The sequence below is a fragment of the Caretta caretta genome, chromosome 6 (genome assembly GCF_965140235.1).
Source record: "Caretta caretta isolate rCarCar2 chromosome 6, rCarCar1.hap1, whole genome shotgun sequence".
Classification (NCBI taxonomy): domain Eukaryota; kingdom Metazoa; phylum Chordata; order Testudines; family Cheloniidae; genus Caretta; species Caretta caretta.
Window position 1 is genome coordinate 20471626 of NC_134211.1, and position 20828 is coordinate 20492453.

The 20828-nt window shown below is 45.6% G+C and overlaps 1 protein-coding gene across 5 annotated transcripts in view; it reads left to right on the top strand.

Moving 5' to 3' along the window:
• EPS8L2 (EPS8 signaling adaptor L2) overlaps positions 1–20828 on the top strand; it is a 113537-nt gene that overhangs the window by 21145 nt on the left and 71564 nt on the right. For 3 of the 5 annotated variants that reach the window (XM_048854824.2, XM_048854822.2, XM_075129304.1), the window contains exons 2-3: positions 9084–9147; positions 10901–10956. In XM_048854824.2, the coding sequence (XP_048710781.1) occupies positions 9104–9147; positions 10901–10956 (100 nt within the window). In that variant the 5' untranslated portion in view covers positions 9084–9103. The remainder of the gene's footprint in view (positions 1–9083; positions 9148–10900; positions 10957–20828) is intronic. The other 2 variants (XM_075129306.1, XM_048854823.2) reach the window with 1 other exon arrangement.

Genomic DNA, 20828 nt, shown 5'->3' on the forward strand with positions numbered 1-20828 from the left:
GGCTTTCCCTAATCTAGCATTCTTGTGTGACCCTTTCTGTCGGCACTGACCGCAAGTGTGGCCACCAAAGGCAGAGTAAGGTCAGATCTGCCTCATGCGTGGGCCCTCCCCAAGGGCAGTGTTTCTGTCACAAACATCTCATCATCGCCAACCCCTTTCCACTAACAACATTTGGTCCTTGTGCAGGGTCTTCTCTCTCAGGATCAGGATGCATTTCCTATGCATTCATTAATTATGCCTGACAGCATCCATGGGAGGTGCCAGCCTTGCTCTCCCTGCCCAGACCGCTCTCCTGCTTGTGCCCGTTGTCTCCTTCATCCACTTTGAAGGAAGAGAGGGATGGAACCTGGCATTGACAGCAACACTAGAGCTGGCCCATGCAATGCCAGGCTCCCTTCGCTCCTGCTGACACCCACAGGTTCCATGTCAGCTGGAGTGATCACATGGCCGTGGCTAATGTGCTAAAGCTCCTCCCGGACTAGGATTCCATTCAGATTCCATTACATTTCAGTCCTACCGTTTGGTGAGACTTTAGAAAATGCATCATCTCCTAGGGACAATTCAACATCTCCTGGGCCAGAAAATACACAAAGAAGGGCATCAGATAGGCACAGTTGCCTAATTAACCCCTTTTTGTGTTTGCTCCAGTTAACCCAGTCCATGCTGAATATGATATGCCAGCTCCACTTAGGAAAACATGATCCGCCATAAGGGCCAATCCATCAGATAGGCGCCGTCATGCCAGTCACACAGACAGACATTCCAGTGACAAGGCTGATGAAGACAAGGACATGGTCTGTTGGCGGCAAAAGGGTTAAACCCCAATGTGAAGCTCTCAGCATTACTCCTTAGCTAGCTCACGTTTTGTTCCTCTACATTTTAGAGATAGGACTGAAGCAAAACTCCGAGTGCAATCAACCCTGTACATTAGGGCAGCGTGGACTAGTGGATAGGGCACTGAACTGGGACCCAGGAGACCTCACCTTTGCTGCTGACCTGCTGGGGGTGATCTGGGAGAAGTTACTTCACCCATCTGCCTTGTCTATTTAGGTTGTAAACTCTTTGGGGCGGAGACTGTGTGTGTGTACAGAGACTAGCCCAAAGGGACCCTAATCTCTGTGGGTCCCTCTGAACACAACTGTAATCCAAATAACGAATAGGAATTAAGATATTTATTCAAATGTTGCAGCTTTGGCCAATCTATAGCAGATCTGTAGGTTTTGTAGCCATTTTTAACCAATGGATTGACTTCCTGCCAACCCATTTCTGCTGTAGGACTACACAGGAGGTGGGATTAGCATGTTTGGCTGGAGTGGCTTCATCTCATGCTCCAGTAACATGGCTATATATTCAGTTCAATTTCATTTGACTGTTTGCTCTGCTTATGATGAGCCTTATTTTAGGGAGGCCATCCCATCTGAGCTATATAGGGATATTCCTATTTAGAGAGATACTACCCTAGATAGCAATACTATGCCAGGCAGTATGGCCTCTAGTGGCTAGAGCACTAGACTGAAACTCAGGAAACCTTCATTCTGCTCCCAGCTCTGTCACTGGACAAATGTGTGATCCTGGACAAATGACTCTCCATGCCTCTGTTTCCCCATCTGTCAAATGGGGATGGATGATACTGACGAGTGCCATGCGGAGGACAGAACTCCATTTCATGAAGGCGTCTGACATTTCGAAATTTGGCTTCCTTGCAAATTGGAATGAAAAACCAAAAATTTCAAAAATTTTCCAGGAAAGAAAATTCCAAACAAAATGTATTATGGGTTGACCAAAGTCTTTTGTTTCGAAAAGACTGAAATGTGTTGTTTAAGTTTTGACTTTTTTTAGAAAGTAACTTCAAAACGAAAAATCATTTCATTCCAAAAACGTTGAAACGGGGAGTTTCAATACTGTCAGAACTTTTTATTCCAGTTTTCTTCAGAAAGGAAATTCTGGCTAAATCAACCCAATTGCATGAAGCATTTCGATTGCATTGGAACTGAATATTTTGATGGAATATGCTTCTGTAGAAGTTTCTCCGTCCAGCTTTAACATGTACCCCCTTTACAAAGCACTTTGAGATGAAACACGCTATATAAGAACGAGGTGTTATTACTATTTCTAACACTACACCAGCATTGCTCAGCCTTTCCTCGTTGGCAAGCCTTTATTCAAAGTCAAAATTTTTCATGATCCTCTCACATTTATTATAAAAGTAAGAGTAAAAAAGTATTAATATTCAGTGCCTCACAACCCCCATGATTGCCTTTTGTGGCCCCCCCTTGGCAGTCAAAATCCATGGGCTTTGACAAACACTGCACTACACCATCAGATAAATCAACCTGGGATAGTTCTGAGACTGGTCACCAGAACAGAATAATAGAATCACAGAAATGTAGGGCTGGAAGGGACCTGAAGAGATCATCTAATCCAGCAGTTCTCAAACTGTGGGTCGGGACCCCAAAGTGGGTCTCGACCCCGTTTTAATGGGGTCGTCAGAGCTGGCATTAGACTTGCTGGGTCCTAGCACCCAAGCCCAAGCCCCACCACCTGGGTCCAAAGCCTGAGGGCTTCAGCCTTGGGTGGTGGGGCTCAGGTTACAGGCCCCCAACCTGGGGCTGAAGCCCTTGGGCTTTGGTCCCCGCACCCGGGGCAGCGGGGCTCAGGTTTTGTCCCCGCTCCTGGGGTCGTGTAGTAATTTTTGTTGTCAGAAGTGGGTCATGGTGCAATGAAACTAATCCATCACCCTCTCCTGAGTTAGGATTCAATATACCTAGACCATCTAAGACAGGCATTTGTCTAACCTGTTCTTAAAAACCTTCAAAGACAGTAATTGTGCAACCTCCGTACGAACCAGTTCCAGTGCTTAACTATTTGTATAGTTAGAATTTTTTTCCTAATATCTAACTTAACTCTCCACAGTGGCAAACTAAGCCAGGAGACACAGAACAATTGATCTCTCTCTCCTCTGTATGACAACCTTTTACATATTTGAAGTTATGTCCCCCCCCTCAGTCTTCTTGTCTCAAGACTAAACCTGCCCAATTCTTTCAACCTTTCCTGACAGCCATGTTTTCTAAATCTTCTATCATTTTTGTTCTCTTCTGGACTCTCTCCAATTTGTTCACATCTTTCTTAAAGCATGGTGCCCAAAACTGGACACGGTACTCCAGCTGAGACCTCACCAGTGCTGAGCAGAGCGGGACACCTCCCGTGTCTTACATATGACACTCCCGCTAATGCATCCCAGAATGACAGTTGCCTTTTAAGCAACAGCATCACATTGTCAACTCAAAAAGAAAAGGAGTACTTGTGGCAGTGATCCACTATAACCGCCAGATCCTGCAGTACTGCTGCCTAGCCACTTATTCCTTATTTTGTTTTTTGCATTTGATTTTGTCTAAGTGTAGTACTTTGCACTTGTCTTTATTGAATTTCATCTTGTTGATGTCAGACCAATTCTCCAGTATATCACGATTATTCTGAATTACAATCCTGTCCTTCAAAGTGCTTGCAATCCCTTCCAGCTTGGTGGCATCTGCAAATTTTATAAGCGTACTCTCCCCAGCCCCATCCTCCAAATTATTAATGAAAATATTGACTAGTACTGATCCCAAGACAGACCCCTGTGGGACCCCACTGGATATATCCTCCCAGTTTGACAGCAAACCATAACTACTTTTTGAGTGCAGTTTTGCAACCAGTTGTACACCCATCTAATAGTAATTTCATCCAGTCCTCATTTCCCTAGTTTGCTTAAAGAATATAATGTGTCAAAAGCCTTACTAAAGTCCAGATATATCACATCTACTGCTACTTTAAATACTGATTTAAACAAAGGCAAATTTCCTACTGAGGGGGATGAGAAAAGAAGCAAATAGTGGCAGAGACAAAGCGATCCCGATACACAGTGTTCTAATAATCATATTGCTAAATCTGCCTCGTTTATTTTTAAAATGTACACTTAGTGCCCCATGAAATACAAAGCAAACAACCACGCCCATCAGGAAGATAAAGAGATTTCAGGAACTCTTTCATCAGGAATGCATGAGTAAGAAACCAAGTGAAAGCAAGCGGAACCCAGAGTGAGCTCTGGAGGCTGCGGCGATGCCCCACGGAGAGGAAAGAACCCGGGATGGTGGGGTTGATCACAGGCCTCAGCGCTCACACATTTTCTTTGGTCTATGTCTATATTCAAAGTTGAAACAGTTCAACTGTCAATCTATTAAAAACCTGCTTAAACTTGGTTTATCGCAATTTAGCTTAATAATAATACCACCACGCCCTAACTCTTGTGTAGTGCTTTTGGGCTACAGATCTGTCGATAAGGAATTGAGTTTAACTGATATAAGCCAGGTTTAAAATCAAATTCAGAGCGTTCACAAAAGAAGATTTTGCACAGATTTAACTAAATCAGTTAGACATCACACCCTCAGTTACATATAGACAAGACCTATTGGTGAGAAGTATTAGCTGCATAATCACATGAGACTTTATCATAATGAAATAGTTCAGGGTGGAAGGGGGAAAATCAGGCAAGGGTTAAATACTACTAACAAATAGTAATAATAATGCTGACTAAATGAGAGGGATGGAAGTACTGAAACACGTGCCTGCTAGCTCCCTGGGCTCCTTGCGTGTTTCCTTTTGATACCGTAAGCTCATTGGGGCGAGGGCTCTCTCTCAATCTACCTAGCACTGGGGCTATTGACAGCTACCACAATATAACTGATGATAACAGATAGATTCATAGATTCCAAGGCCAGAAGGGACCACTTTGATTGTTATACCAATAAAATAAAACCCAGCAGGATCTTATTAAAGGAGAAAAAGGCAAAATGCCACATTTATTGTGAATACAGAAAGAATCATAGTAAGCAGTTAGTTATAGCTATAACATTCCATTCAATCTCATATTTATTCTCACACACACACAGGTTCTTCAAGGTTGTTATCATAGTTACCAGCCTTAGAGTTGCTCATGCCAAGCCACTGGCCAGGTGGCCTGGACATGAGGAGGGAGCAGGGCCTTGTCAGATGCTCATCTAATGCTCCTGGAAGTTGGTTTGCAGAATCAGACCCCAAAGTTCTCACTTTCTAGAGTCCACTTTTATAGGAATTTCTTCCTATGCCAGTCTATGGGAATTGCTTCATCATGCTGTTGCTGGATCAATCAGCAGATGGCACATTCCTGACGGCTCCGTGCTGCCAGATGTTATCTTGTTCTTTGGTTCTCCCATTCTTGGGACTGTTGGGTGGATTCCAGTCTGCCCTCCGGGGGCCCTCTGGTTATTTCCACTTGACGCCTTCTTCAGCCGATGGACACTGGATTCTTAGGCTGGCACCTCCCTGATCATTCCGTTATTATCCACACCAAGCATCCATCCACATACATCCTCTATCTTTAATCACAATTGTTAACAAAGCGAGATGAATACAACAAAAGGGCGGGGAGTCTCTGGGTGCTGTTTCTGTTGTTACAGAGTAGTGCTTTGAGTCTCTCTCTGCGTGAGTAGTTGTTGTTACAAAGAATTGCTTTGAGAACAGACTATGTCTTAGAATGTACTAACACAATTAGCAGCTTGCAAGTTTCATACATAGAGGGAGAGAAACAGTACCAAAAATCAAGAGACCTCTTAATTAGTAATACCCTGGAATTTAAACTGTGGGGAATCAAACTCATTTGTGATTTTAATACAGAACTTCTTTAATATGATCCAACATGATCATCTAGTTTGCCCCCCCGTATAACACAGGCCTTCCCCAAAATGATTCCTAGAGTGTATCTTGATTTAACAATTGTCAGCGATGGAGAAATCACCATGACCCTTAATAAATTGTTCCAATGGTTAATTACTCTCACGGTTGAAAATTTTACATCGTATATCTAGTCTGAATTTGTCTAGCTTCAACTTCTAGCCTTTGGATTGCCTCTGCCTGCTAGACTGAAGAACCTGTTATTAAATATTTGTTCCCCATATAGATACTTATAGACTGTAATCAAGCCACCCCTTCATCTTCTTTGTTAAGCTAAATAGATTGAACTCCTTGAGTCTATCACTGTAAGGCATGTTCTCTAATCCTCTAATCATTCTTGTGGCTCTTTTCTGAACTGTCTCCAATTTATCCAACCTTCTTGATTTGTGGGCACTAGAGCTGGAGATAGTATTCCAGCAGCTCTCACACCAGTGCCAAATACAGAGGGAACAGAACCTCTCTGCTCCTACTCGAGATTCTCCTGTTTATGCATTTTAGGATCGCATTAGCACTTTTGGCCCCAGATATACTTTGGGAGCTCATACTCAGTTGATTATGCTCCCCACATAGATACAGGGAATCATTCAACAACTAGTGAAGTCACTTCCGGGGTGGCATGTAGCTCTATGATCTGTATTAATTAACCTAATATAACACCAGCCCTTCTATCGATCTGCAGGGACTGACCCTTGGACCTAAAAAGCAGGAGCCCCTACTGCTCGAATTACAGGAGCTTGAGCAGATTCTGAGAGGTGGTAGCACTCTCATTAGCCACTAGAGGGAGACAAAGCACCACTCCATAGTAGTGTGGCCTACACCCACAAATACCTGAGCGTGGCTAGGTACCTGGTATGCTGTGACTGCTGCTTAGTACACTAGTCAGTAATCTCACTGTCACCACATGCTCCCCATGTCTGCTTGCTGAATCCACCTGTTGCCTCGCTTCACACAGTTAGACCGTAAGCTCTTTCAAGCAGAGCTCAACTTCTCTGTGTGTGTGTGTGTGTGTATACATACAGTACCTAGCACAATGGGGCCCTGATTCCTGATGGGCAGCCTTCCACCGACTTCAGTGAGTTCTGGATCAGGCCCTTAGCATGTGCCACTCATTCTACTGTAACTGGACTCTCTTACTGAAGTGGCTGTCGCAGCACGATGACTCACCTTTAAGTCAGTGGCAGCTTTCTACTCTAGATAAATGTGGGGAATTTACATGCGACACTCCCACCGAAATGCCAGCAATGCCCGTGCATGTGAATCGCACACTTGGCCAGATGAGACTTTATGAAGCCTTCATGTGCACATGGAGCTTACCGCAAATTAGGGTTGCCAGTTTTAGTTGGATGTAGTCCTGAAGGTTTCATCACATGACATAATCTTTAATGAAAGATGAATCTTTAATTCCTGGGGACTCCAGGCCAATCCTGGAGACTTGGCAACCCTAGCAGCACTAGGAGAGGGACTGTATCTATGTGGATGGTGTGTCACATTTCAAACAGCAAGTTTTAATAGGTGACAGATGGCTCCGACTTCCTTTGAGGCTCTTGCTAGACCAGAGGTGGGCAAACTACGGTCCGCGGGCCACATCCGGCCCACGGAACCGTCCTTCCCGGCCCCTGAGCTCCTGGCCCGGGAGGCTCACCTCCAGCCCCTCCCTGGCTGTTCCCCCTCCCATGCAGCCACGCCAGCAGCAGGGCTGCGAGCTCCTGCTGCTCTGAGCAGCATGGTAAGGGGGTGGCGGCAGCACACTCACGCTGCAGTGGAGGGGTTGGGTAGGGGGTCCCGGGGGGGGGCGCCAGTCAGGGGACAGGGAGTGGTTAGGGGCAGGGGGTCCTGGGGGGCAGTCAGGGGTCGGGTGTGTGGATAGGTCAGGGCAGTCAGAGGACGAGGGGGTTGGATAGGGGGTGGGATCCTGGGGGGGGCGGTTTGGGGGGGGCGGTTTGGGGGGGTCCCAGGAGGGAGCAGTCAGGAGACAAGGACCGGGGGGGTTGGATGGGCCAGGGGTTCTGAGGGGGACAGTCAGGGGGCACGAAGTGGGAGGGGGCAAATATGGGGCAGGGGCCAGGCTGTTTGGGGAGGCACAGCCTTCCGTACTGGACCCTCCATACAGTTTCGCATCCCGATGTGGCCCTCAGGCCAAAATGTTTGCCCAGCCCTGTGCTAGACCATTATGCAGGATACATTTTTTGGCTGTTCTCCTGGGTGCAATGGCTTATTCCCCTGGTGCTCCACTGTTATCAATGTCACTTCATTTTATGGCTTATACAGACTCAGTAGGACTCCATGCAGCTTCTCTATGGGAGCTTGTATAAAGCTCGGTCATCCCTCCACAATAATGGATTTGCTGATGGGGCAGCATGCAGGGGCTGCTATCTCAGAAACCAGATGGGGTTTGATTGAACCTAGCCCTATAACGGGAGGAGAAAGGGAGGTAGATCTCACAGCATGACGCTTTCTGACAGAGCGCGTGAAGCAACATAAGTGCTACGGTTTTTAAGATGGCCGCTCCGTCAGTCACCTCCCCAGTTAGAGCTTTCTGTTCTGGGATGCTGGAGGTAAACTGCCAACTCCCTGGGCCAAATCCTGCTCTCATTTATGCCCATGCAACACTTTGGACTTCAGAGAGATTGCAACCATAGTGCAGTGGTTTAAGGGGAGGTATGAACCGCACATAAAACAGCCCTAAAGTGAACAGAGCACAACTGGGGTTTATAGAGCACAGTCCATTCTCCAGCAATCCTAAAGTGCTGCACAAAGAGATCCATCAGCAGTGTGGGGATTATAAAGAGAAAGCAGCAATTTTGAGCTCAGCAGCAATTCACACACAAAGCCTCAGGCACTGGAACTGGCTTTAAAAGGCTTTACCTTCTACCTGGGCAGAGATGAACAGAGGGAACCTTGGGTTAATCTGTCACCTAAATGACGCGCCTCTAACACTGCAGCAGCCTTTAATGATCCTGCTGTAATGCCAGCGTCAAGTCATAAAACGACAACATAGGACAAACTGAAAGCATTCGGTTAGGAATGGGCCCACAACCTGCTGTGGAACTTGAATCCAGGACTTTTGTCTGCCTGTGTGCACACATTAGGTGTTTCATATAGGGAGATATAGCAATTCAAACAGATGTGCTTCCATGACCTCTCCCCGCTGCACATTAGGTGCAACTAAATACGATTATTTGCACACACTATTGACTGTGGACACAGAATCAAAAGCTGGAGCCCTGGATGCCGAATGAAGTCCGATTATGAAGTGTGGTGCACACCCAGGCAAATATTTCATCAGGTCAAACAAGCAGAATGTGCTAATCACAACTCCTTTGTTTCTGTTACAGTTTAATGTCTTGACAGCAACATGAGTCTCAAAGGATCTACCAGCAGCCAGCCTGGCTCTGCAAAGTAAGAACCTGAATGACAAAGTTTGACTGAATGGCTCATCCGCAAGAACTGCAATAGATTACTACCTTCCACCACAAACACATTTCCTTCCACTCCGGGTTCTCCCGTAAGGGCGAGACTCTGCTTTCTCCTGCTTACTTACTTGGGTCTCCTCAGCTGGGGCCAGGGAAGATTCCACCTTGCCATGTCCCAATGCAGTCTAACCAAACATGCTCACGCATGCCATCATGTATCAAGGCTTTGCCACAAAGTGCCATGTGGTTTGATTGACACTCTAGAGGGAAAAGAAACCTATGTCTGGTTGCCCTGTTTCTGTAGTTCTAGGGTTCATTCAGGTGCCCACAATTTCTATGGGGCAGATTCAAATTATACTTGGCCTGGATACACAAAATCACTCCCTTCTCTCCCTGAAAGCTTCAGCCAACCCTGGACAGCAGGGTGCACATGGCAGTACACGACACAACTCTGAGCTGCTGCCTGCCCCAGGAGGGGGAAACCAGGACACAGCTCACTATCCTGACTGGCCCCATTGCTATAGCACCCCCTGGCATCAGGACATGGCATTGCAGGGTACTTTGCTGCTTATGCCCCCTGTTGACCACCTGTGCTGGCCTCACGATGGCCTGTTGCTGTTTGGATTTTCTGTGGCCGTCACCCCCTCAAATTCAGCCCCCTTCCGGGGTAACAGAAATCCAACTGTAAGTCCAAATAAATACCCAAACTAATAGTTCTTCTGCCCCTCTCAAGCAACCCTGAAGTTCTCTACTCCCCACCCCCACACCTGGCCCTGGCAGAGTTTCTCCTATGCTGCTTCCTCCCCACCACAGGTCTCCTCCACTGCCTCCCCTCCCCAGGAACCCCAGCAGCTTCCCTCAGGGATCTCCCTGCTCCTCACAGGCCCTACCTCAGGGTCCCCCACAGGAACCTGACCTGCTCCCTGAGTTGTATCCTCCAGCCTGACTTCCCCAGGCTCCTCTGAGAAAGGGGACTCTCCTGGCTCCTCTCTGAACTGAGTTCACGGCTCTGTTTACACAGTCCTCTCTCTGATCTCTCACAGCTGGGATCAGGCATTATAATTAAGTCTCCATCACATTCAGCTGGGGGATAGCTGTCTGGTCACAGGCAAGGCTGAGCCTTGCTTGCCTTAAAGGGCCAGCCAGCCTGCCTGTGACAAGGCCCTACAGACTAGAAGGGACCAGCAGATTCTGGGAGAACAAAGAAAGAAAAATGGGTGATGTTCAGTGATGGAAGATCCATACATCTGTTGTCTGAGGCAGAGAGTCCTCTGCCCTTTCTAGGTCTGACCTGCCTGAAGGGAAAGCCAGTGGGCTATGCCTTGGAGTGAGCGAAACCTCAAACAGGAGTAGGTCAGATCCCCTCCCCTCACCAAAAGTAGAGCTCTCCAACAGACTATTCCAGCTTCCTGCCAGGCTCCCCAGCTTGTTGCAGTCGGAGGTGTCCCTGGAGAATTGGTGTCAGTGACTGATACTCCTCCAGCTCACCAGGCAGGGTGCTGATAACTACCTCACTTCCACACTAACGCAAGCTGGTGTGAAAAACCCATTGCCCTTTGCCATTAAGGTGGTTTGAAAAGCCCACTGCCATTTGCCATTCAAGCACTAGACCAGATTAATTGGTTACTATCTGTGTTGCTCAACTGAATCACATAATGAAGCCAGTAAAAAAAAAAAAAACACAACAAAAAACTTTCTGAGATTTGTTGTTTATTTGCTCCTTTTCTTTCCTTTTGCAGCAGCAGTCTGGGCAAAGCAGATGGTGCTTCGAGAATGAGTGCAAAAGATTTATATGGTAAGTCACCACCACGGATACACTAGGCTGCTGCTGAGATTTGTGTGAGTAAAGACTGCCAAGTTCAAACTGGTAGCGGGGAAAGCCGAAGGCATCTTTATTGCATGGCTTCCTGTTTGTATCTCATGGTGGGATAGGGTGGGGCAGTTGTGAGATGAACTGACATGGACACGTCACAATTCACCTTTAGGGGGCTTCTCACTTTCTAATGAAGCATCCAGTAGAAGAGGCTATTGCAGACAGGACGTCAGACTAGACAAGCCACGGGTCTGTTCCAATACTGTTTCCTATATTTCTCCCTGCTGAGGTGCTATGTGGCAGCAGATAGGCAAACGACATCTGTTTTCCTATACACCATGCTTACAGCAGGTTTTCATGACATGGTAACAGAAAGGCACATGTCCTCTCTGCACTAGTGGTCATGCCATTGCAATCACTTAGTGCAGCCACCTGATAGGGGCTACCACTCTTGTATTAATTTTGCTAGTGTTACAAACCTGTGCAAAACAGACACACGTCCACAGGAATCCCTAACGTTCTCTGGTTGATTTAGCCAGACAACCAGGTTCTCAAAAGTGTGAAGCTAAAAAAGACTGTTGTGAGCAGGTTAATGATTATACTCATTAATTATTCCATATACCATGAAAAGTCAATGTCCTCTGAAGCTTTCAAAGAAGAGAGAGTTTACAAGAAATCATTTTCTAGATGGCAAGAAGAGCTTCAGATGAACATGCGGGGCCAGATCCTCAGCTGGTGTAAATTGATGTAGCCACATTGAGGTCAATGGACTTACATACAAAAGCATTGTATCAGAGATAGATATTAATAATCATCAACATAACTGATGGATCTCAGCTGATTTACACTAGCTGAGAATCTGGTCCACACTATGTAGTGATGGCCTGAACAAGCAAGGGGAGGGGGTGAGAAGAGAAGTCTTCTCCACCACCCAGTTCAGCTAGGAAGATAAAAGATCCTTAGTTTGGTGTACTCTAGTTGTGCTCTGGAAAGCCTTCTGTGTGTAGAATTCTCATTGACTTCATTAGCAGGATCCGGCCACAGATACATAATGTTAGTTTTGTGAGTGCAATATGATGGGTGCAGATATAAAGCCAGAACTGAACAGAACAGGGCTTTTCTGATTTTGCTTTCCAGCTGCAAAATTACTACACAACCTTGTGGAATGCTGGCAATTCGTCTGGGTTTTTGTAGACTATCAAAGCATTCCAGCAGCAATTCAATGAGTTGTTCAGACTTGATTACAAACTTGCCTTTGCCTATTGGTTGCCTGAGATATTTTCACTGTATCACAGAATCATAGAACTGGAAGGGACCTCAAGAGGTCATCTAGTCCAGTCCCTTGCACTCATGGCAGGACTTGGTAGTATTATCTAGACCATCCCTGACAGGTGTTTGTCTAACCCGCTCTTAAAAATCCCCAATGATGGAGATTTCACAACCTCCCGAGGCAATTTATTCCAGTGCTTAACCACTCTGACAGGTAGGAAGTTTTTCCTAATGTCCAACCTAAACCTCCCATGCTGCAATTTAAGCCCATTGCTTCTTGTCCTATCCTCAGAGGTTAAGAAGAACAATTTTCCTCCCTCCTCCTTGTAATAAACTTTTATGTACTTAAAAACTGTTATCATGTCCCCTCTTAGTCTTCTCTTCTCCAGACTAAACAAACCCAGTTTTTTCAATCTTTCCTCATAGGTCATGTTTTATAGCACTTTAATCATTTTTGTTGCTCTTCTCTGGACTTTCTCCATTTTGTCCACATCTTTCCTGAAATGTGGCACCCAGAACAGGACACAATACTCCAGTTGAGGCCTAATCAGCGTGGAGTAGACTGGAAGAATTACTTCTTGTGTCTTGCTTACAATACTCCTGCTAATACATCCCAGAATGATATTTGCTTTTTTTGTAACGGCATTACACGATTGACTCATATTTAGCTTGTGATCCACTATGACCCCCAGATCCCTTTCCACAGTACTCCTTCCTAGGCAGTCATTTCCCATTTTGTATGTGTGCAGTTGATTGTTCCTTTCTAAGTGGAGTACTTTGCATTTGTCCTTATTGAATTTCATCCTATTTACTTCAGACCATTGCTCCAATTTGTCCAGATCATTTTGAACTTTAATCCTATCCTCCAAAGCACTTGCAACCCCTTCCAGCTTGGTATCGTCTGCAAACTTTATAAGTGTACTCTCTATGCCATTATCTAAATCACTGATGAAGATATTGAACAGAACCAGACCCAGAACCAATCCCTCAGAGACCCCACTCGTTATGCCCTTCCAGCATGACTGTGAACCACTAATAACTACTCTCTGGGAATGATTTTTCAACCATTTATGCACCCACCTTATAGTAGCTGTAAGGTGATCGTGGTCACAGATGGGGTGTCTGGGAAAGTTGTCTCTCTAGAGTGTCCTCCATTGCAGCCTGGTTGCCTGGAGATTTGTCACTGTAAAGTGACCTCAGCCTGGGATAGTATCACCGTGAGTGACCTTGGCTGAAGGGCTGAGTACTTAGCTTAGTGGATAAAGTGTCGAACAAAGTAATCATTAATCATTTAGATTAGCTGCAAAGACCAATACACACAAATAAAGGGAGGAGATAATTCAGTGCTATTTGCACCACTCACGACTATTTGTGGTCTAATTTCTGTCTGGGGAGAACGTGCACCGGTTATTCTATTGGTCACTTGTGTCTGGTGACTAAATAACATGTTTGAGTGGGAAAAAGAAGTGCTGATGCATTGGACTAGTTGGACCATATTCTCGTTTGCACTAAGGTGCCATTACACAGTGTAAGGGGGCCATAGTGCAAATGGGAACCAGGCCTGTTATGTTTTGTAACTCCTATGTAATTCTGTTTTTAACTGTATGTTGAAGGTACCCAGAGCTTGGCTAGGGGAGGGCAGGTTTTCGTGGTGCAAAGATTTCAGTCTAAAAGCCTCCTTCAGTAAATACCTTGATCATATTTTAGTCTCCTCCGAAGGTTGGTCAAAATAAAAATTAAACCGAAAGTTGAAAATAAAGTATTTTAAACATCTCATGTACTAAGGCCACTTCCCTTAAGACAGATATCCACCAACCATGTGAATGCATCACAGAACTGAGACTTGTTATTAGGTAATCAACATGTGGGTGTTAAAATACTGACTTTGTGCCTCTCCATAGGGACACTGGCAGCTCTAAAATAGCTTTTCTGCCCAAAACTGGAAATGGAAAATAAGTAGCCAATGGTTTGGCAAACACTCCCAAAGCACCCATATTCTCTGTAAAACAAATTTGTTCTCAAAAACAAAAGTCAATCACAACACTTAGGTGAAAAGTGCCTTGCTTTTTGGTGAAGCTGCCCCAAAAGCAATTGTTACAAATTCACCGACACTGAGAGCTTTTCCACACAGCTCCAGTGAATAGTAAGCAAGCAGCATTAGGCTGTGGGCCATATTCTCAGCGGGTGTAAACTGGTATACCATCATTGACTTCAAGGCAGCTCTGCTGATTTACAGCAGCTCTGGATCTGGCCCAATATTGCACAGAGGTGTGTATGTGGCATCTCTCATGCCTAGGGGCACATGAAACTCCCCTAGGTAATTTGTCAAGGCTCCTCCAAATATCCCTCTGCATGGAGTGATTTCCCAGTCCCAGGGTGCTAGGCCTCCAGCCTCCCTTCTTCAAATCTCTCCCAACAGTTCACTTCTGCAAATCTCACAAGCGGGGAGAAAAATTAAAATTGTGTAAAGAATTACAGTTAAAAATGCAAATAAAATAAATCTGAAGTGGCCTCAATTATATGACTATGAAGCAGCCAGGGAATGTTAGGTGCTTAGAACCTTGGAAATGCACTTTTATTTATACACACACACACCAGGTACATTTGTTGATGTAAATGATCAAAGCTCCACTGGGGCCAATGGAACCCCTCCAGATTTATATCAGCTGAGAATCTGTCCCATTTTGAGCTCCTGGGTTAGGATACATGTACAAACACAAAGCATTATTCTTAAGTGAGCAAGGCCTTAGTTTTATGTCTCTTCCAAAAACAGCCCCTCCAGCAGCACTGTGCCTTTTTAACACCCTGCAGCGTGCCACCCATTCAATTATTATCACCAGTACCTGGGGCTTCTGTGGTGGTTTCCCATCCAAGCACTAACTGGCCTGATTCTGCTTAACTTGTCCAATCTTATGGGATTGTAACACAAAGTGGCAGGGATCTGGACTAGACCATGTCATTCCTGACAGTGTTCTGAGCCAAACAAAGCCTTTTAAAAGTTGGCATGCTCAGTCCTAAGGCTCTTCAGCTGGTATAAGTCTGTGTCGTGCCTTTGAAGCTGATGGAGCTACACCAATTTACCCCAGCTGAGGCTCTGGCCCGGTGAGTTGCAATAATTTAGCATGGAGGTCAGGAAGGCATGATTCACAGTGGCCAGGTCATATAGGTCAATACAGGATGCAGCCTCCTGGCTAGCGGCAGATGGAAGAAGTGTTCTTGGAAACTGTGGCTATCTGAGCTTCCAAGTACAGTGGGAAGTCCAGATGGATCCCAAATTCAACAGTATAGGAACCAATGGCTGATAAAATCTGCCCTTACCATCAGCTATGGCTGCACACGGTGGAAAATTACTACAGACAGCTTTAGAGAATTAATGTTCTCAATGATTCAGCCAAAAGAAGCACAAAGGAATAGTGCTTTTTTCCCTTTCAGGTCCACAGGCAACCGAGAATGAGATGTGTTATCAGTGTCGAAATGAAAAAAGGTCCAGCTTCATTACCATCCCCATGTCACTAATGGGGAAACTGAGGCACAGAGGGGCTAAATGACAAGTACTGGCATCCCACAGAAGGTCTGTGGCAGGAGCTGGGAATAGGAACCCAGGGTCCACTCTCCCAGCCCCATGCTAGACTACACTGCTTCTATATGAATGAGGTAAGCCTTCTGTGTGCTTACTTTTCTGCCGAAAAACCCTCAGTGGTTGGACACCTATCAGTCTCTCCCACTTTATTGACCTGTATAGGCAACATTTTATAAATGTCATTTAGGATGTCAGAGGTGCAGTACCCCAGTAAATAGAGCATTGAACTCAGACTTGGGAGACCTAGATGCTATTCATGGCTTGGCCAGCAGCCTGCTAGATCATCTTGGGAAAATCACATTACTGCACTGTGCCTCAGTTTCCCTGCCTGTGAAATGGGGATAATGACACGGACCTTCTTTGTAAATCACTGTTTATTAGTAGATCTCAAAACACTTTACAAAGGAGGCAAACGTTGCATTAACCCTCTTTCTTTTTGCATTTAGTTACCCTCAATCTGATGGGGTTTAAATAGGCTGATTCCATTAGCACTAAGGGGAATTTCTCCCACACATCCATCCTCATACCCCATTCACTGATGAAATAACAACAATAATAAAATAATAATAATAATAATGCAAAAAACAAACAAAAAAACCCTGAGGTTAATGCAACATTAAATGTTAGAACATAAGAATGGCCATACTGGGTCAGACCAAAGGCCCATCTAGCCCAGTATCTTGTCTTCTGACAGTGGCCAGTGCCAGGTACTTCAGAGGGAATGAACAGAACAGGTAATCACTAAATGATCCATTCCTGTTGCTCATTCCCAGCTTCTGTTGTAAAATCAAACACTCAAAAGTGAGGAAATTCTGAAAGTTACATTTTCTCCTGCAATGTAAAGTTGGCCATCTGTTCATCCTGTCTGCCTAATATGAATTCCTACACATAGGTTTACATTTAACAAGAAGGATAGGAAAAGAGAATACCATGGGCAGAATCACTGGTACAATCTGGCTGCTTTGCATCACCAGGCATCCAGAGTATACTAGCAAACCTGGCCCTGTGTATGTGCCTTGTGTGTGAACAGTATATGGTCAGCATCTCCTTCAGAGTCAACTAGCATGGCTGGGCCACAAACAAATGAATGATCCCTCACCCAGTTTGCATGAACAGAGGGTGAATGGGTTGCACCCAGCTGTTGGTGAGCTTACCTCCAGGTCATCATGGGTATATAGGGTCATCACCCTTAAAAAGTAAAACACAGTCTCTCCTTTGCTCAGCCCCAAGTTCTGGAAGGGTCTCTGGCCGCATTTATAGAAAGTACCATGGCTAGCCAGACAGTAGGTAGAACGACAGGTAGCTATCATGTTCCTGACTTATTCAACGCACAGGGCGGCCAGCTGAATAAATGTTAGTGTGCACCATGAATAAATAAAGCTGCTTCTCTGCTTACTGGCTTCTGTTCTGAACCTAGATGAAAGGACATTGAGGGAAATCCATTGTATTCTTAGCAATCCCAAGAGAAAGGCTGGGAAGGAAGTACTTTAACATAATTAGTAGTTTACACAACAGGCTTATTGCTGTCTTTGTGGTTGCATTAGCCGGCAGCCTCCTACTGATCTAAACTGTTTTCAAGGCTTAATAAATAATACTGTACCCATTCAAGGGTTATCCACTGAACCCAGGGGGAAAAGGGACTGATCCTAAGATAACTGAAACTAAGGGGGGGGAGGGGGTCTCTCTATTTACTTCAGTGGGCTTTGAATCAGGCCATAAGAGATATTACACACCAGCAATATTCTAGACTGTATAAGTACTTATACTGTGATCATCTGAGTGCCTTCCAGTAGTACATTCAGCAGCATGACTCACCTCAATCACCCCTTCCCGGTTGTCTGTACGCCATACTAATTTACTTGTGCCTAGGGAAGAACTAAGACTGATGCCTACAAAATGGAAGGGGGATTTCACAGCCTGTAACTGAGCTCACAGCAAGAAGTAGTTGTGCTGTCTTATCATGGAGCCCAAGCTCTGAGAGTGCTGAGCACTTTGCCTGCTGCAGATTAAGCAGCTGATGAAACAGTTAACTTAAGGAGTGACAGCCTGGCAGCCGTGATCACTCGATACCAAAAGCAGTTTGTAACTGAAGAAAGGTTTCTACGCTGTAACAGAACACTGGGCACGATGGGCCCAGTCATTCCCACCTGCCTGGCTTAGGCAAATGATGCCATCTGCCTGGAGGTGCTTTGCTTCAAGCAGGGGTACTCAATTTTTTTCTTTCCAAGGCCCCCCTAACATGCTATAAAAACTCCACGGCCCACCTGTGCCACAATAGCTGGTTTTCTGCAAATAAAACCCATGGCCGGCATTAGGGGGTAACAAACAGGGCAATTGCCTGGGGCCCCATGCCACGGGGGCCCCCTTGAAGCTAAGTTGCTCAGGCTTCGGCTTCAGCTCTCGAGTGGCAGGGCTCAGGGCCCTGGGCTTCAGCCCCATGCGGTGGGGCTTCGGCTTTCTGCCCTGACCCGCAGCGAGTCTAATGCTGGCCCTGCTTTGCGGCCCCCCTGAAACCTGCTCGCGGCCCCCCAGGGGGCCCTGGACTCCTGATTGAGAACCACTGGCTTAAGGCAGTTGATGTGCTGTAGCCAGGAGACTCTTAAAAGGGGCAGTCTGCACCCAACCTATGGTGATCCATTGGCAGCACAGTCTCCATGGAGAAATGCCACTGTAGGATCCTTGGCACATAAGAGACCTCATGACCTCATTGGCTGAGTGGAATGTACTACAGGTCAAAGATTAAATTACAACCCGACTGATCACAGACTGGTTTCCACAGTTACACAGCCACAGTATCCAGAGCGAAGCTGATTTCAGTTACCCAACAGCCCGAGCTCTTTGGGAGACTTGGGTTCAATATCTGAGCCTAGCATATAGTTACATGGGCTGGGAGCTCTGCAGAGGGAAGTGAGTAATCTGAACTGGAAAGAAGGTTTGGTTGAACTGGGTGTGCATGAGGTAAGGGTCAGCTCAGTCCGTATTTTTCCCAAGCTGACTTGCCTCTCTCTCCCTAAACAGAACGCAGCAAAGTGCTAGATAAGTGGCAGTTGCTGGTTCTCAAGAACAGAACAAAACGCTTAATGGACTCATCAAGATTGTGATTCTGCAATTGGCTGCCCACATGCAGAGCCCTGTGCCCAGGCGGAGCCCAGGCGTCCATTTGCGTGGACCAGCTTTCAGGATCAGGGTTCTACTGAATAACTGCACAGTCCTACAGTCCTAATCCGTGTCCTCTCCCTACCCCAATTTTGACTTGTTTTGCCTCTCACTTTGAGTGTGTCTACACTGCAATCTGAGGTGTGACTGCAGCACTGGTAGATGTGCCTGCTTCAGCAGAGTCTAGCAACGTGAGTACATCTCCATGGGCCCACAGTGCTGCATCTACGCTGCTGGTTTGAGCCACGTGAGCGCTGGGATGTCTTCCCATGCTGCAACCTCACTTTGGATTGCAATGTAGGCATGCTCTTTGTGTCTTCTGTGAATTTACCTTGTACTTTCCTCTGCTCAGGGATTGTCTCTTTATTTGTTCTCTTGAGGAACCTAGCATGCTATCAGATACTCAAAAATAATGTCAGTTCCAGCTCTGCTGTAAATATGGCGTTGGGACGAGAATCAGTGTTTAACTGGTGGAACTGAACAAACAGGCCATAAAAGAAATGTCGCTTTCTAACTTCTAACAGGGGCTGATAAACAGCAGCATAAATGAAAATAAAGGGCCCAGGTGATCCCTCAGCTGGTATAAATTGGCACAGATCCACTGACATCCGTGGTGTTACGTGCATTCACACCAGCCAAAGATCTGGCTCCAAAAACACAAAGCTCTAAAAATTGCCTTGAGACTCTTTTTCATAGAGCTGGGTAGAAAATAGCCCTTAGTTATTGATTCATTAGCATGCTGGACAACAACAAGGGTGATTATTCAGCATTAGTTACTGGTAATCTCCTGTATAGAACCATGGGCTTGTTAATTATTCCAGCTGAGCTACATGTGACATTCACATGAAGATAAATGGATACACTGTAACTGCGCACATGAAATATTTCCTCCCCCCCCAGAAAATTCCACATCTTTCACACTGGTTTAACAGATTTCAGAGTAGCAGCCGTGTTAGTCTGTATTCGCAAAAAGAAAAGGCGTACTAGTTTGGCACCTTAGAGACTAACCAGTGATGCATCCGATGAAGTGAGCTGTAGCTCACGAAAGCTTATGCTCAAATAAATTGGTTAGTCTCTAAGGTGCCACTAGTACTCCTTTTCTTTTTACTGGTTTTACATGTGTAGCTAATGTCTGCAATGTAAAACTTCAAAGAGAATTGATTCAATAAACAGAGCTCAACCAACTATTTTGTTTAGTGGATTTAGGCCTTGATTCAGGGAAACACCTAAGCACAAGCGTAAGGCCATCCCAGTTCAGGACATAACCGATACGTGCACTACTTGAACTTAAGCTCATGTTTAAAAGTAAACCACACGCTTAAGCCCTGTCTTGAATTGGGATGCTTTTCTGAATCAAGGCCTTAATTTGGCTCCCAATTTTGGGGACGAAAGCAGAACTCTGTCCCAGGGACCACCAAAGAGCAGACTTCGATAAGTTACAGCTATTCACATTAGCAAGAAATCTCTCCCCATCCCAGAAAATGAACACAGCACTCATAAAAGTACACTGGCTATTAAGAGACTTGGAGACTTCACCTAATTTCTCACTCCAGCTCATTTATCTCCTCGGGCCCCTTCTTTCATGGTTATTTGCCCTGCATGGTGATGGGTGGGGAGGTGTCCGTTAAGTGCATGCTTAAGTTTGCTTCCAATAGGTACGAGGAAGAAAGAAAAACATGCCTCTTTGTGATCATCCGCTTACGAGAGGATTTGTGCACTTCCTGTTCAGCAGCATGTCTAGTGGGTAGAGCACTGGAAAGGGAATCAAGACTCAGGGTACAATGTGTATAGTGGGGGAGAGCCATTGAACCAAAGTGTAAACCGGTTATATAATGGAAACCACTTCAAG